We start from the raw sequence: 19,521 nt of genomic DNA on the forward strand, positions 1-19,521 counted from the left end.
CCTCAGATGAAGATCCCGATTTTCTGCTTCTTTTCACTCAGTCATGTGACACGTTTGCCGGTTTCACTCGATTTTTATTCAAACTCCTATTTGTTGAAAGAACTGCCACAAAGTTACAGCTGCTGTGGTGTCGCGGGGAAGCATCGGATGACATGACCGTACCGCCGTTCGCTCGCATTCACGCTCCGTGAGGAGGGCATATAAAAAATATACAAGAAAATAAATACTTTAATACACAGCCTCTCTAACACGCAAATAAAGCAACTCAAGCGATGAGTGTGACGATGCCGGACGGGTCGGGACGGGAGGTTCAAAGACTTGTCCTCGCTAAGTGTTTGTCTATAGAAACAGCAGAGGCGGTTTGAAAGTCTAAAAGTGGCTGGAAGCAACGGGGGGGGGGGGGGGGGGGGTCAGAGCAGCCGCCTGTTAACGTAAACGGAATTAAAGGAAGAAAGCCGCCTAAAACATTCAGAAGTCCTCCTGAGCGTGTGAAAGCTGCGGCGTGTGAGTGTTTACGGGATGTTTATCGGAGCGGCGTGTAACACTTCGGTAGCCTCGCTTCACTTGACCTTTTCTTTCTTAGCAAGGCGGCGACGGGAGGGCGAACGCCGCGCCGTGTTCCGACGCCGCTACGGCGTGAGGGAAGGGTCAAAGCGGGGGGGGGGGATGATGCAAAGGAGGAAAAAAACTACTGTACAAGACTGAGGCACTTTCAAACGCACACACACACACACACACACACACACACAGTCTTTCTCATAATGAACGGTTCAGCTGGAGTCCATGCTGAAGAGCTCGATGCCATGAGGGCTCCAGTAGAGGCCGACCGCCGAGTTGAAGACCAGCGACCACACGTAGGGGATGAAGAAGTCCTCCGGCTGGTCTTCCTCCACGTATTTGAACTTGAGCTCTGGAAACTTCTGTCCGTCCAGAAAAGAGAAACAAGATGTGGAAAATTATTATCACCCACAAAGGACACAATTTTCATAATACATCTTCAATTTGGCTAGTTTTTTTTCCACATTTCCAACGCGGAGAATCCGTCCCCTAACTTTCTTCTTGGCTGCCTTTCGCTTTAAAACCACATGAACCTGAAGTGCGGCGACTAACTCATCGCTCACCGTCACATGAGACACAGAGCTTCCCTTTAAAGTGCCTGCTTAGAGCTTTTTTTCCAGAAGCATCGGGAGCAAAACAAGCCCCTGAACAGCAGGTAGGTAGTAAAAGAAGCGCATCAATAATACAGTATGGGACCTCATTATATGCTCCTGTCTACACGTGCGCGTGTATGCACCAACGCATCCCATAATCAGTCTGCAGTGAAAGACAGACGCTGAGGGCCTTTATTGAGTCCTGACTGGCTCTATTCACAGCTAGCAGTATCATAATGACACAGACAGAGGGGCTACGGGGGTCACAGGCCATATGCCAGGCTGCTGAGGCTAGACCACACCGCGCCATTGTCACGGCGACGCACAATGCAGGAGCTGTATTATGGGGTTGGCATCTGTGTGTAGGTGACTGTCGCAGACGAGATGACCGACTCATCAAATGTGCATGAGAGCAGCCGTTACCTCACCCGCGTTTCCATTTAAATGATGCGTTATTCAAAGGGGATGTTGGAATCCCCGCTCATTGATTACATCCCATAAAGATGCACCATAACGCGTGCGGGCCCATGCGGTTGCCGTGGAGCCTATTTAAGTGATTGTTTTCATAACTGCGCGTCTACGGCCTCACACGAGCTGCTGTGGCAATATCAGGTTGAACTTTATGGTTTTCTGTGTTTCCAGGACACCGAACGAACAACATTTCATGTTTTATGCTCCATCAAAAGGAATCGAACTTCCCAGCATCATCAGCGATTTACACCGCAGGCGGAGAAGCCTCGACTGCGAGCTCCCCAGTGGCCATTCCCAACCATATTTATTGTGTAATTAAAGGATGAAATGATCCAGAATCAGGACAACAGAACCGGCAAGGACAAAATATTCCATGAAGTGAGCTACACGCTGTTGAGCTAGTTCAGCATAAAGAAACAGGAAGTGGCTAACTACGCTAACATTTCTGTGTAGTTAATGTACAATTTCTTCTGTTCCACATCCAAACTATAAACAAAAAAGTGGATGTGTGTATTTGCTGGAGCGTCACAACCTCCTTTAATGATGGAGGCATAGGAGCAGGGTGGCCTTGGGAAAGGCGGTAAAGCAGGCGCTACATGCTTTTACAGGCTGTTGAGAGACTGAAAAGAACAAGAAAATGATGCACCTCGCGCCAAGATAGTAAACATCTTATATCAAAATGAGAGTTTGACGAGACAAGTGCTGAGAGGAGGAGAAAATATGAACCCGGGCGGCAGGAAAACACGGTCCCGTGTGCACATTCCACCATCTTCACCAGATACTGAGCACGAAATGAGAAAAAGAAAAATGGCCGCTAAATCACAAAGGCAAACATTTTTCTCTCCTGCGTCGACACAAGACAGAACCACAAAGGAATTGATAGCTGCAGGAAGCCACTAAAATGGAGGAATCGGAACATCCCCAGACGCCTAACGCTGTCTCGGCCCCTGGTTCTGTCTCCTCCCCCCCTCCTCCGGGTTGGTCTCAGTCTCGCAGCTGTCTGGACCCACTTGGCCCGGGCTCATATCAGTTAGTTCCGGGTCCTGGTGGGTCCTGCCCTCGCCCCTGAGCACAGACTGACTGGCTGGCCTCATATCTTCAGTCGGGACTGCGTGTTCCCTTCCCGCCCTCCCTGATGATGCTCTGTCAGAGCTCGGCCAGACAGGGAGGAATGTGGCGCACACACACACACACGCACACACACACACCCACACCCACACCCACACACACGCACCCACACCCACACACACAATTTTATCAACTCTGTGATTATTTGTTGCACTTTTTATGGATTTTTATGGGTGTGTGTGAGAGTGTGTGTGGGTAAATCCCCCTGCCCGGCCACCCGACCTCTGAAGGCTCAGGCAGGTACTCAGTAACAGCTTGGAAGCTCCCCCAGCCGCCCCCTCCTCCGGAGCCAGAGAGTCTGTAGGCTATCGCTGCTCAATAAAGCAGATTTCAGCCGGTGGGGCTAAACAACACATTCCACAGGCTCTGGCCATGAGAGCGACTCGACCCGGCCTCACACACCCTGAAACAACACACTTCCTGACAAAGCCTGAATGACAAGCTGTTGATGGGCGCCCTCGAGGCATTTGAACAACGACTTTTAACCTTTTGTTTCAGTTGCTAATTTGCATCTTTCCCTAAGAATGCCTCCTAACTTCCTTAAACAAGCAGAGCCTCTGTCCACAGGCTGGACCTCACCTAAAACAACAGCTCTGTTTGGTCAGTAAAATGCAGAAATGATTTCCTTTACGGCAACCGGCCGCTCCTCTAACCCTTCCGTGTGAGAGTGACTCACATCTCCTCTCAGCCGTTCCCATTTTCTTGCACGCATAAACGTGGGGTATTTATCAGAGTTACCCCTCGGAGCCAGACGGGCTGCACATGAAGCCGGCAATATTCTGGTGATATTTCGGTCATCTGTCTTAAAGAAACCAAGTTTACCCAAAACGCTGACACACGGTTGTCTCAGGAACGATGATGTCAGCGCCCCCAGAGGGACGGCGGGGCGTGAGGCAGGAGGTGCTGATGGAGCCGATCCTCTGGCGCAGCCACCAGCCACCCGCTAATGATGGATCTCAAGACCATAAAATAACAATTAAAGTCAGCCTCTCCCCCCGGAAACTCTTCATTTACAAATGCTAGCATGTCTCCTGCTAACAGGTGATGATTTAATCTTTGAAAGTGTTTACGCCGTTATAAACACAGGGGAGAGTATTTGAGAACGCATCCGCAGCTAATACATCTTAATCTCTCCGCGGTTCATGGAAAAGCAGATCCAGACAGCGGCATTCCTAAAAGCTTTTATTGAGCAACCATCAATTTATAGATCATTCTACGCAACATTAATCCCTCCCATGGATTTTTTTCTTGCATTGGGAGCTAAACTGCAAAAAGGGCTCATAAGGCAGACGGGGGGGGGGGGCAGGGAGGCGGCTGTTTGTGTGAGCGATGGCATCAGGATGGAGCGGAGACGTCACCCTGGGGAGACGTTGGCGGGAGATTCTCTCTGCTGCGTGTCACCCCCTGGAGCCGCATAGCGCTCGGGTGGCGCAGAGTCGATACAAGACTTAACTAGATGGGGAGAAGGCCTGGGGAGCGCACGTGCGCACGTATGTGAGCGTGCGCTTCAGGTTCAGCCTCACCACTGAAGGACGTTGAGGGGTTACACCGTTTCCATGCGTAATCCTGCGGTTGATGGCTGCATTAAAGCCTGAAGGTGCCGAGAGGGTGCGCACGGATGCGCCCGTGGCCCCGCGCCATCCCTCTTCCGCATCGGATAGCCTGACAAATGCCTCACAGCCCGCCGCCAAGTATAGAACATGAAACACATGATGAAGCGTGCAATTAGGAGCTTGTGCGCTGGTGAGGAGCAAAGAGGGGAGACTGCTGGTTACATATTTCCTGGCTGATTAATGGAGGAGCAGCGGGAAGGGCGGGGGTTAGCGAACCCACCAGGAGTGTTGGGAGAGTGGAGTAATGAGGAGCGGTGGCAGATTTATGTCCGCACTCCACCCTCTCCTCCTGTTCATATATGCCCATGACAAAGTGCCCCCCACAGCATCTCCTTGAAATGTCATTACGTGTTCACATGTAGCGCAGCGAAGATGAAATGAAGATGGGCAATCATGCTAATGAGAACTGGGCTTTAGCCTTTTGTCTGCTGTCCCACTGGCTCTTGCAGCCCCCCCCAGCCGTGCACTCGCCTCCTCTCACCTGGCCGGGGAGCAAAACTCCTGGTCTCACGTCCCCAGCGACACTGGTCAGAGCCATGTTGGCCCATTGCACAGGCTGACTTCAGCTGCTCTCACATTTCACGTGTGTGTGTGTGTGTGTGTGTGTGTGTGTGTGTGTGTGTGTGTGTTGGGGGAGGCTGATTTACCTTCAGCCTGTCTGTGGGCAGGGCCTGAGCTCCCTTCATGATGACCTCCTGAACCCTCTCGACTGAGAGGTCACTCCCAGCCTGCTCCAGCCGCTGGCCGAAGAAGCCGATCACCTTCACGGGAAGAAAAACAGGGAGGAAAGGTCAAAGACACACACTCGCTTATGTCATCCCGCTGTTGGACGGTGTTGATCTCCATGTTTGGAGCTGTGGCACTGACACTGCAGCAGCCACGCCCGGTATGATGACACCGTGAGTAACATGTTTCAAACACAGGAGCATCTGGACGGTTTCAATTAATCACCCGACTCTGGCGAACCATCCAACCTGATCACCATCCAGTTAGCACCGGCTAGTTTTTCCCCTGCTCGGTCTGAGAGTACTACAGCATCTGCATCGTGTTTTCACTCCTCAGAAATCCGAGAGAACCACGGAGGGAATTGTTATACTAACGATATTAATTGGGAATCATTTCAAACAGGCTGATATAAATTCATGAACTGCTCTGCGAGTGCAGCTGCTGGAACTGAAATGCATATGAACGTGGGCCGGCTCCCCCTTTGGGCTACAGATGCAGAAAATTCTGTAAATCCATACAGCCCTTTAGATTACACACTCACCGCTGGATTTGAGTGCGTCTCATCAAACTTAAAGTAAGCACTCCACTGGAGCTCAAATGATCCGATGCCTTCTGGGCCTAATCCCGAACAAGAGATCAAGGAAAACTGTGTTTTTGGCGCCGCGCTACGTTCTCCCCCTGAGAGACGCTTTATATTTGGTAATTAAAAAAAAAAAATACTCTAGGTATTACTGATTCTTTTTAATGCTTCCCTTTTTTTGCCAAACCAACAGTGGTAGCTGCATCTGCAGGCGGGGTTTTCTCCATTCGTATTCTGGGGCGGCTCTGCAGAGTTCAAACCAGCCTCGGCAGACACGGGCGCCGCGCGTGTGCGTCTACATCCATCTAATACTAATCTCTTCATTAACTCTTCGGGCCTCCCATACGGGGTTAATTCAGAGACGCAGAGAAGCCCCCTCCTCAGCATGAATCTCATGCTCACACACATGGATTTGCAAGCGCAGGGACTTCAGAGAATAGCCTGAGGGAGTCTGACTTAACTCCAGGATTCTACATCACTTCCTCCCCTCATGCTTATGGATAACAGCAAAGCTCATGGCAACACAGGAGCCCCCCCCCCCATCCATTACACAAGGCCCTGGTGCACACCCGAGCTTCATTTCCTCCCCTTTCAACTAAAACTGCCATCAATGACAGCCGTCTCTGGCTTCATTCCTTTCTTCTCCATGCACAAAACACGGAATGAATTTTCAGAGAGCCTCTTGACACAAGGGGGCTGATTAATTCATCAATACAGCTCCAGCCCACAGAACTCTCAGGATGCTGTACAGTACGGCAGCACTCTGCTAACCCCGAGTCCAGGCGTTCTCAAACTTTCCCTGAGATGTCAGGGAAGCTCAGGAGGGGAACCGGGAGAAGTCTGACATTTCCAATGGTGCAAAACAAACAAGGACCAAGCTTCTTTAAATTTACTACACATCGATATCAAATGTTCCCTCCTGTTTCAGTGACCAGACTGGATTCCAAAGTGGGACCTTTTTAGGAGCCCTCGCAGCTTCTTAAATAGTCTCAGTATACTGCATCTGGGCGACTGCCTGGGGCCGAGTCCACTCACCGTGTCCAGGTTTTGCATGATGTCCTGGAAGGAGGGGTGGGTCCTGAACTGCTCAAAGAGCTCCCTCTTGTACAGCAGCGCGTAGACCAGGTTGGGGTTGTGGTGCAGAGAGTTGCACAAGCAGGAGTTGATGATTTCCAGCATCATGCGGATCACCTCTTCAATCACATTCAGGTCCTGGGCCTGGGGGGGAGGGAGGATGTAAAGGTTAATTGGTTTCCCACTACACTGCCTTCACCTATAATGATGTTTTCTTTTTGAATGATTGCTTCCTGATAAGACTGATCAGCAGGGGGAAGGGGGTGGATAAAGGGAGGGAAGGAGGGATGAAAGATGCTGCTAAGTTGTCAGCCAAGGTCTTAAAGGAGTGACAGATAGTTGACCTTGCGGAGTACAGAGCGGGTCATGTCACGCCGCGTTTCCTCCAGGGCTGCGACACCAGCAGCCAGTGCCAGGTGACGTGGAAGCAGGGGAGGGAACCATGAAAGGGGCCAGAAACGTCTTTAAACAAAGTGGGTAAATAAAACCGCAGTCACACGTCTCAGTGACAGCACAATGAGGGTACACAGAGAGGTTCCACGAAACTCGCTCTGATGCTTAACACGGAACACATCGGCGGCTCAATTTGAGGAACTTGCAAACAACCATTATTCAGAAAACAAAGATTTTATCAGACAATGTTCTCTATTTACTGCTCTCAAAACAATGCGGCCACAGAGGCAGACAGACGGGCAGACGGACGCCACCGTGACAAGATAACGTCCCACGTGTCTCGCTCCGCGATGACGCGGAGAGGAAATGACAATGAGGCGGTGGGAAAACTAATAATCTTTAAAGAGATTAAAAAAACAGGCGACAATGACTTGATGAATGCCCGTCAGCACATGATCCATATTTCCCTGCGGTCTGACCGCCGCAGCAGAGGTGCACCGACGCCGTTGGAGATAAGACGCACGCGTGATGACAACAATTTCCAATCAAACCAAAATTTGAGCAATTTCAATCTTGCTTTACGGGAATATTCACCTTACTGCTCATCCGCACTGCGCTCATGGCTGCCTAACTTAAGGCTTGAGATTTTCCCGGAGGCGTTGTGGAATAAGTGAGAGAGAATTAAAAAAAAAACTGCTGAGCAAGCCGGTTGAATGTTTAATGTAAAGAAGTACTTAATTCAGTGAAACTTTGATTTTAAAGAAAGATCTTGCTTCCTATGCACCAGGAGAAACTCTGGAGCAAGTTCTCCACATGCAAAACTTGTCCTAAAGGATTGATTTTAATAACGCACCACATTGCTCCCATGGCGACCTGTTTTGAACAAGAAATTTGTAATACCGGCTAAGACCAGATTCAACACAGAGAGAATGCAGCAGCAGGCTGATTGGAAGTTAAGATTCCGCCTCCAATCCGGGGAAACCAAGTGGAACAAAAGTGCTTGAGGTAGCATTTTATATTCCATCTCCTCTGCCGTCCTTTAGAAACGCGTCCTTATCTTATAAATTATTTTGCTTGATGTGTGGCCTCACCCAAACACAACTGCACCACGTTGGCTATAGAATAAGATGCGCCCAAATAGACCGCATTCATTTCTCCAGGTTTGGGGACGATGGTGCGAAGCTCCGACAGGCAGACCTAAAGAGACAGCCGCGCTCGCTATAATAAGGACTGATTGTACGTCTAGGAGCAGATTTGGCCCTCGTTTGCTAGACTCCGCTGCCTGGCGAGATCTGCTCCTGTGTTCTGCTGTGGCAAGCCATAATTAGACAGAAAGTGGGGACAGATAGGGGAGACAAGTGAGTGGGAGGGAGAGGAAGGAAGGCGGAAACAAAAATGGAAAATGGAAGCAGAGGAGGAAAAAAGGAGAGAGCGGGGGGGCGATGGAGAAAGTGAATATGATGAAGAGGAGACAAAAGACAGAGGAAGGCAGAGTCGGAGTGAGAGATGCTTAGTTTGTTTGTTCTCCAGCTCTGCACCCAGCTTAATGAGATTAGCCCAGCAGGGGGAAAAAATGCCACACTAGGGAATTCAGGTCACATGAAAATAGGCTAGCTAGACGTCTGCCTGGCCCTGTGTGTATGTTTGTCAAGTGGATGAGATTAAGAGGTCCATGGTCTACTTGAAACCCAGACAGGATTTAAATACATTGGCTCCTCCTCTGTCAGTTGCCACCCCGCTCTCTCGCGCTGTTCTCATTTTCTGCCAAAAACGCAACCATAAGAAGGTCACAAAAGCACCTGACGTGTTTGGAGGGTGCGTATTTCCCCCGTCCTTCCGTCTTCTTCCGTGCTCATTTGCCATTATCCCACCTCTCATTGTCATTTAGTCACAGCCACTCACGGCGCCGTTTAATGTCTCCTCTCCACCCAGAAACACACAGGCCACTGTCATAAGCTGTATCATTAGTCTCAATGATCCTATCCCATTTGACTTGTTTCACCATTTACACAAAACCAGCAGGAAGCCTGTGAGAGAGACTGTGGGGTTTTTAAGCCTTTGTAACCGCACGAATCCACAGCGACTGCTTCAAAAGTGCTGGGCACAAATGTGTCTGCATGTTTGCACATCGCTCGCCATCTGATTGAGAAGTGAAAATATGGTTTAAAGAGCCCAGTGGTAACTGAGTGTTTTGGTTCTATCCACATGCGTCTAGACAAACCAGACATATCCATACTTTTTATTTTGCGACTGTGCATGTGTGGATAGAGTGCTTAGTAACACAGACATGCAAATCCCTGCAAAGTAGGAGCTGGAATCATTAAACCAATAGCTTAGAGGTTCTCTGGCTGGCCCTGCTGCTCGCTGCAGACTGTTGCAGGGCAGACAAACAAAACGCACTGAGAAACGCTGCTGACAGCCACGAAGGCGCAGCGATACAGACACAAAGACTCAAGTGCAAAAGGTGGAAAATGAGAAATTGAAAAGTCACAAAAACAATAAAAACTATAAATACTATAAATATAAATGTGCTCTCTTCCCATGGTTAAAGCAGAAAGATGAAAATAAGAAGGAAGAGATGATAAAATAACCAAAAACAGCACATCTCTAGCCAGTGAGGGTCAGACTGGCTGAGAAGCAACCAGACTGTCATGTCTTTTGGGAGGGTTTTTAAATAGGTCAGCGTCTGACCTGCATTATGGCACCATGTCCATGTCATAATCACACCATTTTGTGCCCGTGTCAGCCTCATGTCAGACCAGAACCAACAGAAAAATCCTTTGTTGCACACACGCTCGGTATAAGGCCAAAGGCTGAAGAACTGAGACATGAATAATGCAGCCTTCCTGTCTCCTTCTGTTTAGGAAAGATGGCGATGGACAATTGCTGCGTCAGTGTCTCCGTGAACTATCGAGTCTGGCATAGCTGCAGACAGACGCCTCATTATGTGGGTTTAAATACGCAAACTCCTTCTCGGAGCCTCGCTTCAATTGCAGCGAAATAGTGGAGAAGGACATGTCGGGAGCAATGGCGATAAAAGAGACGCCGCCAACAGCTGCGAGAGCACTCTGACACACAGGTGGGCACTGCTAATTGATCTGCCGCTAGCTGCGCTCCGCTTTGGAGTGCCTCGATCAGGAAAAGACCAGGGCGCAGCGGGGCTGCCCTAATTAACATTTGGAAGCAGACAATCATTAGGACCCCAGAGCACCTGCTGCCTGCAGGGGTGGCACTCCTACTGCCCCAGAATAAACAGAGAGCAAGAGAGATGCAGGACGGGAGGCTGACAGTTTTACACCGAGCTAGAATAAGAGGTCGCACTAACAACTAGGCCTGTAGCAGCACCAGGGTGGTGATGATAGAAGAGACTGTGGAGATTAAGAGTTGGGGGAGTCAGGCCTCAGCGGGATAGAGCCTTAATGAGAAGCACAAGGATCCAGACTCGTCGGCATCAATCAAAGCTCCACCTAATTATGTAACATTTTATTCAGTGTTAACCTTTTAAGAGAGCCGGGGAAAAGTGGCATAAACCCAGAGCTCATTGTCAAGTTGTTAACAACATACTATGTGCTAAATAAGGGCAAATGGCGTCGAATCTTTCCATTTACATGGATCCAGTTCCATCGCATCAGCACCGACCCAGTTAGCAGTTGGTGCTTTACCTCCAGGTTGAAGGTACGGCTTTAGTTTTTAGAGTCTAAAGTGTGTCTTATTCCTCTCGGAGCTAGAGGCTTTCAGCTTCACTTCCCAGACAGGGTGTCTCTGTGAAGCATGTGTGGCTTCCTGCCACAAAGAGGTGAACTTTAGATTAATTGATTGGGGAGTCAAATTGCCCGTGTGCTCTGCGATGGAGTGGCGAGCTGTCAGCGGTGGTTTCCTGCCTTTCACCCCATGTGTGCTGGGATGGACGCCAGCAGCCCTGTGACGTTGATCTGGAATAAACTGCGATTATCAGAAGATGGATGAACGTGTTAAGTAGATGCAGATCGCTGGGAATCTGCTTCGGTTCCAGATATGTGTCAAACTAAATAAAAACAAAACATGCAGATGATGATAAAAGAGGATTTGCACTGATGGGAAACTTCTAAACATGAGACAAGATGGTTACAGAAGAAACCGAAGTGCGTTTTCCATTTTTGGGGCATTTGGGGCAGCTAAGTGTTAAAATTGCCTCCGTTTCACGGGAATTTTGACTGCATCACATGATCGATACAGAAGTAACTTCAACAGAAGTGCATATATTAGAAGTTTGATATGGTGTGACATTAAAAAAAAGTTGGTCACTCTGGTGGATTTCTCCTCCCATCATTGCCCTCCGGCTTTTTCCGAGGTGTGTAATTTCTACTGGTGTGCGAGCGTCCCAATCAGTCTTTGGGGAAATCTGTGTTGGAACGGGCATAAAAATGTGATGGGATGCTGTCATTTTCACACTTCACTCAATCTAAGGTAACCAAAACATGGAAGGAGAGTGATTTTTACCTCCCTGGTGTCTCCTTTAGCACCGTGGAATCAGCAGAAAGGGAAAAGGATTTGACCAGGCGATGTAGCTGCAGCATTTTAAAAATGCATGTTGGAAAGTCATTTAGTAACAAAATAATAATAAAAGAAATGGGTTTGTGCATTAGTGGGGCATCAAAATTTCATAAATCTAATAAATGTATTCAGTGAAATCTGAGTTGAAAAAGGAAAACAACAATTCTCTGCCAGAGTGTTTAATTATGAAGACACATAATAAGCACAAAGGAGTGTTTTTCACATCCAAAAGCCAAGCTTGCTATTTTAACTGGAGGATGAGCTTTTTTAGTGGAAATGCTGAGGGTTCTTTCTTTTGCCGTTTCTCTGCTGTGCGGTCTGCATTGTTTTCTGGCCTTGCTCTTTGGAGGACGTTAAAGCCTCCATTTTATTTGTTTAATTAGTTGTTTGATGAGGATGTTTGAGTAATCTTGGGCAGGTCACTTTAAAATGAACTATAGCAAATCTTTTCTTTGGGATCAACTTGAACAGAAAAATAACTGAAATGAGCCGTCCGTCAACATGCATTTGTCAGATTTCACAGCGGTTGACTTCAAAAATGCTACTTATCCCTGAGGTATTGCTGCGCTAATGGAAAATTGAGAATTTTACAAACAGTTCAGCAGCCTAGAAAAATAGCAGTGAATGCCATAAAGCCCCGATAATAAACAGAAGGCATAATGTTTATCATCTGTTGACATATCCAGGGGCTCTGCCGTTTTCCCCTAAACAAGAGGAGCGACGCTACAGCGCTAACACCACGCGTCCACTCTCCGGCTATTAAAAAGACATCCCAGATTGTGACTCAGCCACCACACATAAACACATAGGCAGGGTGGTCCAACATGCTCCTGGCTCTATGTGTACTTGTAGTCTCTTCCCAGAAATGTACAACAGTAAACACACCACGAAGCACAGAATTAGCATCACCACTACTAACGGTAGGAAGCATAGACAGCGACACACGATGCAAGGCAAAGCACAAATGTTGTTGTTTGTGTGTAAGAGCACATACTGCATGTCAGTACACATATTTCAAAAGGCAAGGGAAAGTCTGCAATCAGAGGTGCAGAGCGCAATCGAGAGGCCCCATTGAGAGCTTCCCTGCTTATCCTCGGAGCCTCCGGTTGTCCCCAGGGGGATCAAGGGGCCCCAGCCCTTCACTCTTTGGCTCCTGATACTAACCAGACACAGCAGCACAAACACAAATGAGGAAGGGGGTGGGATTGTGTGTGCACGTACAAGAGAGACAGGGACCCAGAGATAGACATCAAAAGAGGGAAATTGACAGAAACAGAGAAAAGAGGGCGATGCAAACGCACGAGCAGAACGCACCCAGCTTTAAACCACAACTCGGAGTATTTGATGACGTTTTTTTGGGGTTTTTTTCATCCACCTCTCAGTCTCTCCCTTGTGAAGAGAGCAATTACATGTCCAGGACGAGCCCACATTAAACAAACATTAGTTCTCTCTCCAGAGCCAGACACTGCCAAATTACATTGTTTCCAGATGCTCATCTCAGACCCAGCCCCTCTCATACCTCCCTCTCTTCATCTCTGCGCCTGCCCATTTCTTCTCGTCTCCTTTTCATCTCTCCATACAGCTGCCTAAACTTCCCCAGATAAGATTAAAGCTACAGTCTTTCAAATTTACAGCGTTACCAAATTAGACTCTAGTACGAGCCCTAAATCACAAAAATGAAGTCGCCAATCTCGTGGCTATTAATGATGGAGCAGAGCAAGCCTCTACAGGTTTAGCTCATTTCACTTTGTATTATACAAGTACACAGTGATTCCTTTGGACTGGATGTATGATGGCTGGAGTCTTGCTTCTTTGGAACTTTGCATTCATTACGACACTAAATGTCTGAAATTCCCAGAAATGTGTTCAGGTGCTGATGCCACAGAGCTTAAATGAGCAGATTTAGTTAACCAGGAGATTGTAAACAAGCTAAATGCTGATTTGTGGTAGACATGGGAACCAATGCCACACCGAGTTAGTGTAGTCTAAGCTCAAGGATATCGGCAGTATCAGAAAAGTGTCTTAAACATCTATGACCCAGACTAGACGTCAGACATTATTCTGGAAAACAAAAACTTCCCATTGAACAATCCCACCACATACGTGCCCCTGAGAATCCTAAAAACACAACCAGAGGGGAGAATTCGACGATATTTTTAAAACATTATGACCTTTCCTACTGTTGCTTCCAGGATTATTCTGTGTGTTTACATCAAATAAATTTTCTAATTTAATCATAGAGTCAAATCTTTTTATGCTTTCCTTTCAATTTCCCGTCCTATGCAGTGCTGTTCATACTTTTGGACAAAACAGAGCATTAAAAATAAGCCCCCGAGGCAGAGGAACATCAAAACATCAGCGGATAATTATATTTTCCTGATTTTTATGTGAATACATAGACGTCTGTGTGCAGGCCCTCATCAGACAGTCAGTCCACGGTTGAAGGAGCATTCACCAACTCTCACGTTTGCCCGTCACCTCGGGGCATCTGTGGGGACCCTTCCACTGCATCTCCAACCCCCCTAAACTCATACACAGCCCATGTAAATCTAATGAGACAGCCAGATGGAGATGTATGCAGTTATATGTAATGCCAGCATTCTTGCCGTGCTCATGAAATTACCCCTCCATCCCGCTTTAACGTTCTACCATTACAGCCATCAGATAACTTGGATTCTTTTAGTGAAGCCTGACGGATATTGGGGCAACTTGAACACTGTTTAGACTGAGGACGAAGAGATTGTGCGTCTTACTCACATAGTCAGGCAGGGCTGTGTTGTCTCCTTGTCTACCGCGCAGAGACTGTGTTGCCTGCTCCAAAACCTTGTTGTGCTTTTTGGAAAGCAAAGCAAATAAACTGTGGAAGATACAGAGAGAGGGAAGGATATGTGAGTAGAAACATCAAAGGGACCAAAAAATAATACATTTATATGCTGGAATTGCTAAAATAGTAGCCTTTAATCCTCTTTTATTAGTAACAGACATTTTACAGATTATTAGAGAACAGTTTTGTTTTCATAATGAAGTTGCTGATTAATGATAATTAGAATAGTTGATCATAATCAGTCTCAGAACACCAAAAACAATGGACTCCAGAAGACATATTTCTGCCCTGACATTGGAAAATGTTTTGTCCACGTTGTGTGTTGTGATTTTGGCGTGGGACTCGATCCTGTGAGGAGTTGATTAACTGCCTTTCTGTGCTGTGTGGACTGAATGGCGTGACTGCTCATGAATGAGGGGCAAAATCATCTCAAGTCTCAGAGCACGCTTGGCTGACCCTGGGTTACAATGAGTTGGGCCAGAGATACAAGCGTAAATATGGCATATATGCGCCCAAGTCCCATTAAAAAGCAGCGTTGACTCATAAAGTGAGCATTAAAGGTAGATTTACGAGAGCTATACGACAGTGAAGATACAGATACATGGATTAAAAACAGAGGTGAAGAGACCTCTCAGGTGATCCAGTTGACTCCTGACTTATGTGTTAATTTGAATCTCTGCAGGCGCCCAAGGCTGTGGCTGTTTGGTTGTGTGTTAATTAGCGATTAAAAAAAATAATTAAAATCAGCAGAAGTGAAGGACAAGAGAAAGTCAGATGCACAAACAGAACTCAGTGAGATGCCTGGAGCTGCACCTGCCCTTCTATTAGCTGTAAGTTATCCAGGGTAATTGGTTGAGTGTTACCTGAATGGAGGAATCCCAGCAGCTTCCAGGAGGTCTACGTCTTATCTACACAACTCATGTCAAACAACGAGAGACCACCAACCTACTTCCACCTGGGACCAGTGATCACTGTGACTGGCCGCTTTGTCACACTGCTGGTTTATGCAGAGGTAAAGACTGACAGGAGCTCGAGGATGAGTCCCACCACGCTCACCTTCCTCCAGAATCCGATATGAGACTGAAGTACTGACAGACATGACCCGCCCCAACGTCCTGAAAATGTTAAGGTGCTCTGTTCCCACCAGCTCAAAGTACTTTTCTCGAATGCGGACACACAGATGTAGCTGTGTGCTGTTGCCTGTGTGCGGGCAAACTTTGAGTCACTGATTTAAAACAGGATACAGAAGATTTTTAAAGAGCACACGGCTGCATAATGCAACTGGGCGATGTTTGAAACTAACCTGTCAGTTCTGTCTGCAGACAATTTGTTTAATAGGTGACCGAGGGAGCGTGGATGAGTGGATACGAAGGATAAGGGTGACAAAAGGGAGGGACAATACATCAACGGGAGAATGTAAAAGAAGTGGGGGAGAAACAGAAAGTTGACTAACTGACCGGTCTAATCCAAGCCTTGTCGTTATCATCATCATCAGACATGGAGTCAGTTGCTCTACATCACCACAGAACAGACATAAACACATTCACAGACAGTGTTCCTCTACGGCCCCAAACACCAGAGAGTTACAGATAGGATAGACACAGACGGCAAGATAAGAGGATCCTTGAGTGTGTGTGTGTGTGTGTGTGTGTGTGTGTGTGTGTGTGTGTGAGGAAGGAAGGAAAGAATTCCTTCCTGTGATCCTGGAGTACACAAACACACAAGAATTACGTGTGTGATTCCAGTGTTATTCTCTCAAGTCTGTGTCGGCTCCAAAAGCCCGTTCCTTTCAGCGCACTCCGGCTGTCTAATGTTCTCCTCTGCACATGCACACCACTCACTCAATATTTCATCTCCCACTCTCCCCTGCTGTGGCCACTGCCAAATTATATAACAATACATATTTGGTGCTGATTCATCAATGAATCATTAAAATGAATGGGTGTACTTGCGTGTGAATACAAATTTCCACCCTTGCCTCTCTCCTTTGGCTTGTCTGCAGACGTCAGAAAAAAATTTGGAAGGACATTTTCTACTTTATTATCAGATTTTATCTTTCAGTACCGAGTCTTTATAAAAAACTGTCAAAGACAAGGACGTTCATCAGTTTAAAGCTGGTGTTGGCAGAAAATGACCTATCACATCTTCAAATGCACTCAAAAAATTACACATTTTGGTCATTTCTTTCTTTGTTTTTTAAGACAATTTCAGCATAAGCACATTTTTTCTGCTATATACTGCAGTGCCTGGAGATATGCACCTCCAAACCACTTGCAACAAAATCGAAACATTAGAGAATCTGCAAAAAAGAGAATCTATTTTATCAACGTGTTCTCACCTGATGATGCGCTGGGCAGCATACTGGTGGAGACTCCGAAACTGGGCGGACATGTTGGCGAGTGCAGCCAGACAGTTGGTGTGGAGATACTTATCCTGCTCAGAATGGAAACACACGAATGCAACACGTTCACATTTCTGAAAACATCCCTGCTCCCCCTCGCGACCGTGCCGGCCTACCCTCGTCCGAGTCATGTTGAACTGGATGGTGCGGATGACCACCAGGATGAGCAAACTGCCGAGGGAGATCTCCGTCAGGGACCTCTCAGAGTACCATGTGATGTTCTTCAGCACCTGTGAAAGTGAGAGGGACCCAGACAACTTCAGAATGACGCGATGCAACGGCGACATGCGTAAAGGTGAGCAAAGCCCCACAGATTGTGTCTACCCACCACCTCGTGGATGGAGCGATTGAAGGTATCATCCTCTGTGAGAATGAGCAGAATAATGAGGGCCATGTAGACGTGATGAGAATTTCTGTCCTCCACATGGTAAAGGATCTCGAGGATGGGCAAAACCTGAGAGGAAAACAAGAGAAAGAGGCTGAGTATGTGTCACTAGTGACATTCATTAAATCCTTGTTCTCAGCACGGCTGATTCTGAGCCGCTACATTGTGCAAGTGTCCCGACATGAAAATAGTTGGATTTGGTCATCAACTCTTTTTTTTTTTTTTAACAATCTAGTCAAAATCCCTCTATAATTTTACAAAAGGATTTAGTGTTTTTTGGTGGCGATTATTCGTGGTGTGTGTGTGTGACACACGAAGACTGCCTTTCATTCAGGAAATGCCTCCATAAATTCACTCTGCTGAAAAGAATAATTGGCACCATTCCATCTGGACAGAACATCACCAGCTGCCACTGCATACATCCTCACTGTTTACTGAGCCATAGCACTGGTCCCAGATGAAAGGATTTGATGGCCATCCCCCATGTTTGTAACCAACGATTGTATAATGCATTCTGTTTAGGATTAACCATTCGGTTTGATTCATTCTTAACAGCAATCTTTGCGATTGTTCCGCCTGCAGAGTTGGCGCGAGTCTTCAGATCAGAGCGGTGAATGTGGCTGAAATTGCCTCGATACAACAGCCTTCGACGTGGTCCTACCCACCAGATTGTCCATGTCCGTCCTGGAAAGCATGTATGTCTTCATGTTGGTGTTCTGGTGAAGCAGCGTGTACAGAAGCAGCGTCGCCTGGTCGGACCGCTGCCGCTCACACAGTGCTGTGTACAGGCTGTTGAAATTGATTTGGAAAGAGTGAGGCTGCTCCGCAGACAACGATGACGTGTCTACATGTGGGGAGAAACATTAATATTATTTTACCACTTCATACATTATTAAGTCTCTTTTATGCACAATGGATCGGGATATTTTTACATTACCCTGCGTGTTTCGGAAACAAGTGATAGCTTGTCGGTAAGGGTTGGGCCAGTCGGGGCCATCTGTCAGATTGGCTAAGACCAGAAGCAACAAAAGGCTCTGATTGGACAAAGGTAACGGGTTGTGCTCCTCGTCTATCCCTGCTTTGCTACCAGCTCCACCCAGTGTGAAGACACTCCACAGTCCACCTGGAGATGGAGATGAGCACATCCAGGTACATAAAGAAAAGCCACTGAAGGGAGCTTCACGTTCAGCCAGTAATTTCCTTAGTGACGGGTTTCATTTTCATTGTAATTGTGATCAAGACATGTTAATTTATTGACAATAGACAGCACAGAGAATTTAACAGCAGATTAGTCTAATCAAGGTCACCACAGACGATGATTTGCAACTTTTAAACAACACAGAACAAGAAGAACCTGGAAATACTGGTAATCTGGAGGGGTTTGTTTGGCTGGTTTGGGGATTGAGAAAGAGATAAATTTAAAACAGAGCTACTAAAGTGCAGCTTTCAGGAAGAGGAGCATGAAAAGTCACACAAAGACAACAGTGCCTGGCTCCTGCACGTCTGGCCACAGTGAGACAGGAACCGAGCACCAGCGATACAACACTGCTGCAGGTCCACATTGACCAAGCTACTGAATGTGAGACGTTGAGAGGATCTAGTGCCATCTAGCGGAATGGGGGTGAAGAGCAGGGCGATATTAACTCCTGGTGTGAGTGAAGTCATCTGGACCCATCCAGGCTAACACACAAATCATCTGTTTACTTGGTTGATGAACCAAGAGGAGATTAGGGTAAGTGAAGCGAACACAGAGGGTGTAAGTTCAAAGACAGCACAGAGGCAAAGTGATGAGTGTGCAGTGACATTCTGCAATATGATTAAAATTAAATCAAGGAGAAAATGGGTGATCACTTCCAGGTGTCTTCTCATGGTAATGATTTAAAGGAGACACAACAAAAACATCTCCATTACCAACTCTCTGTACTCGTTAATAGCTTCATCTGAACAACATATGAGTGTTTACAGTCTCATCCATCCATAGTTTATATCTTGGTGGGCCTCTAAATTCACTAATGGCTGGTGAAGAGCTACTCCAACCCCCAGTCTGTGTGTATAAATGTGTCTCTGTCTCCAGTACCAAGCCAAATGTGTCTGTTTAAATTCCAGCAAAGAACCTCATCGGTGAAAAAAGAAAAACCCCAACACACAGATGTTGTTTCTCCCGGTCAGTCTCTGTCTGCATTTCTTTGTGTCTACCTCTAAGAAAGCCGTGGAAGGAAAACAAGAGCCGGAGAGTAAGAGA

At 47.0% G+C, this 19,521-nt stretch overlaps 1 protein-coding gene across 2 annotated transcripts in view; it reads right to left on the reverse strand.

Annotated features, from left to right (window-relative positions):
* Positions 1–53: 53 nt before the first annotated feature.
* dym (dymeclin) overlaps positions 54–19,521 on the reverse strand; it is a 28,566-nt gene continuing 9,098 nt past the window's right edge. For both annotated transcript variants that reach the window (XM_057019901.1, XM_057019900.1), the window contains exons 9-17: positions 18,217–18,402; positions 17,945–18,123; positions 17,223–17,348; positions 17,011–17,124; positions 16,832–16,926; positions 14,427–14,526; positions 6,705–6,887; positions 5,011–5,124; positions 54–920 (exon numbers count right to left, since the gene is read on the reverse strand). In XM_057019901.1, the coding sequence (XP_056875881.1) occupies positions 771–920; positions 5,011–5,124; positions 6,705–6,887; positions 14,427–14,526; positions 16,832–16,926; positions 17,011–17,124; positions 17,223–17,348; positions 17,945–18,123; positions 18,217–18,402 (1,247 nt within the window). In that variant the 3' untranslated portion in view covers positions 54–770. The remainder of the gene's footprint in view (positions 921–5,010; positions 5,125–6,704; positions 6,888–14,426; positions 14,527–16,831; positions 16,927–17,010; positions 17,125–17,222; positions 17,349–17,944; positions 18,124–18,216; positions 18,403–19,521) is intronic.

This window comes from Takifugu flavidus, chromosome 20, assembly GCF_003711565.1.
Source record: "Takifugu flavidus isolate HTHZ2018 chromosome 20, ASM371156v2, whole genome shotgun sequence".
In the NCBI taxonomy this organism is placed as follows: domain Eukaryota; kingdom Metazoa; phylum Chordata; class Actinopteri; order Tetraodontiformes; family Tetraodontidae; genus Takifugu; species Takifugu flavidus.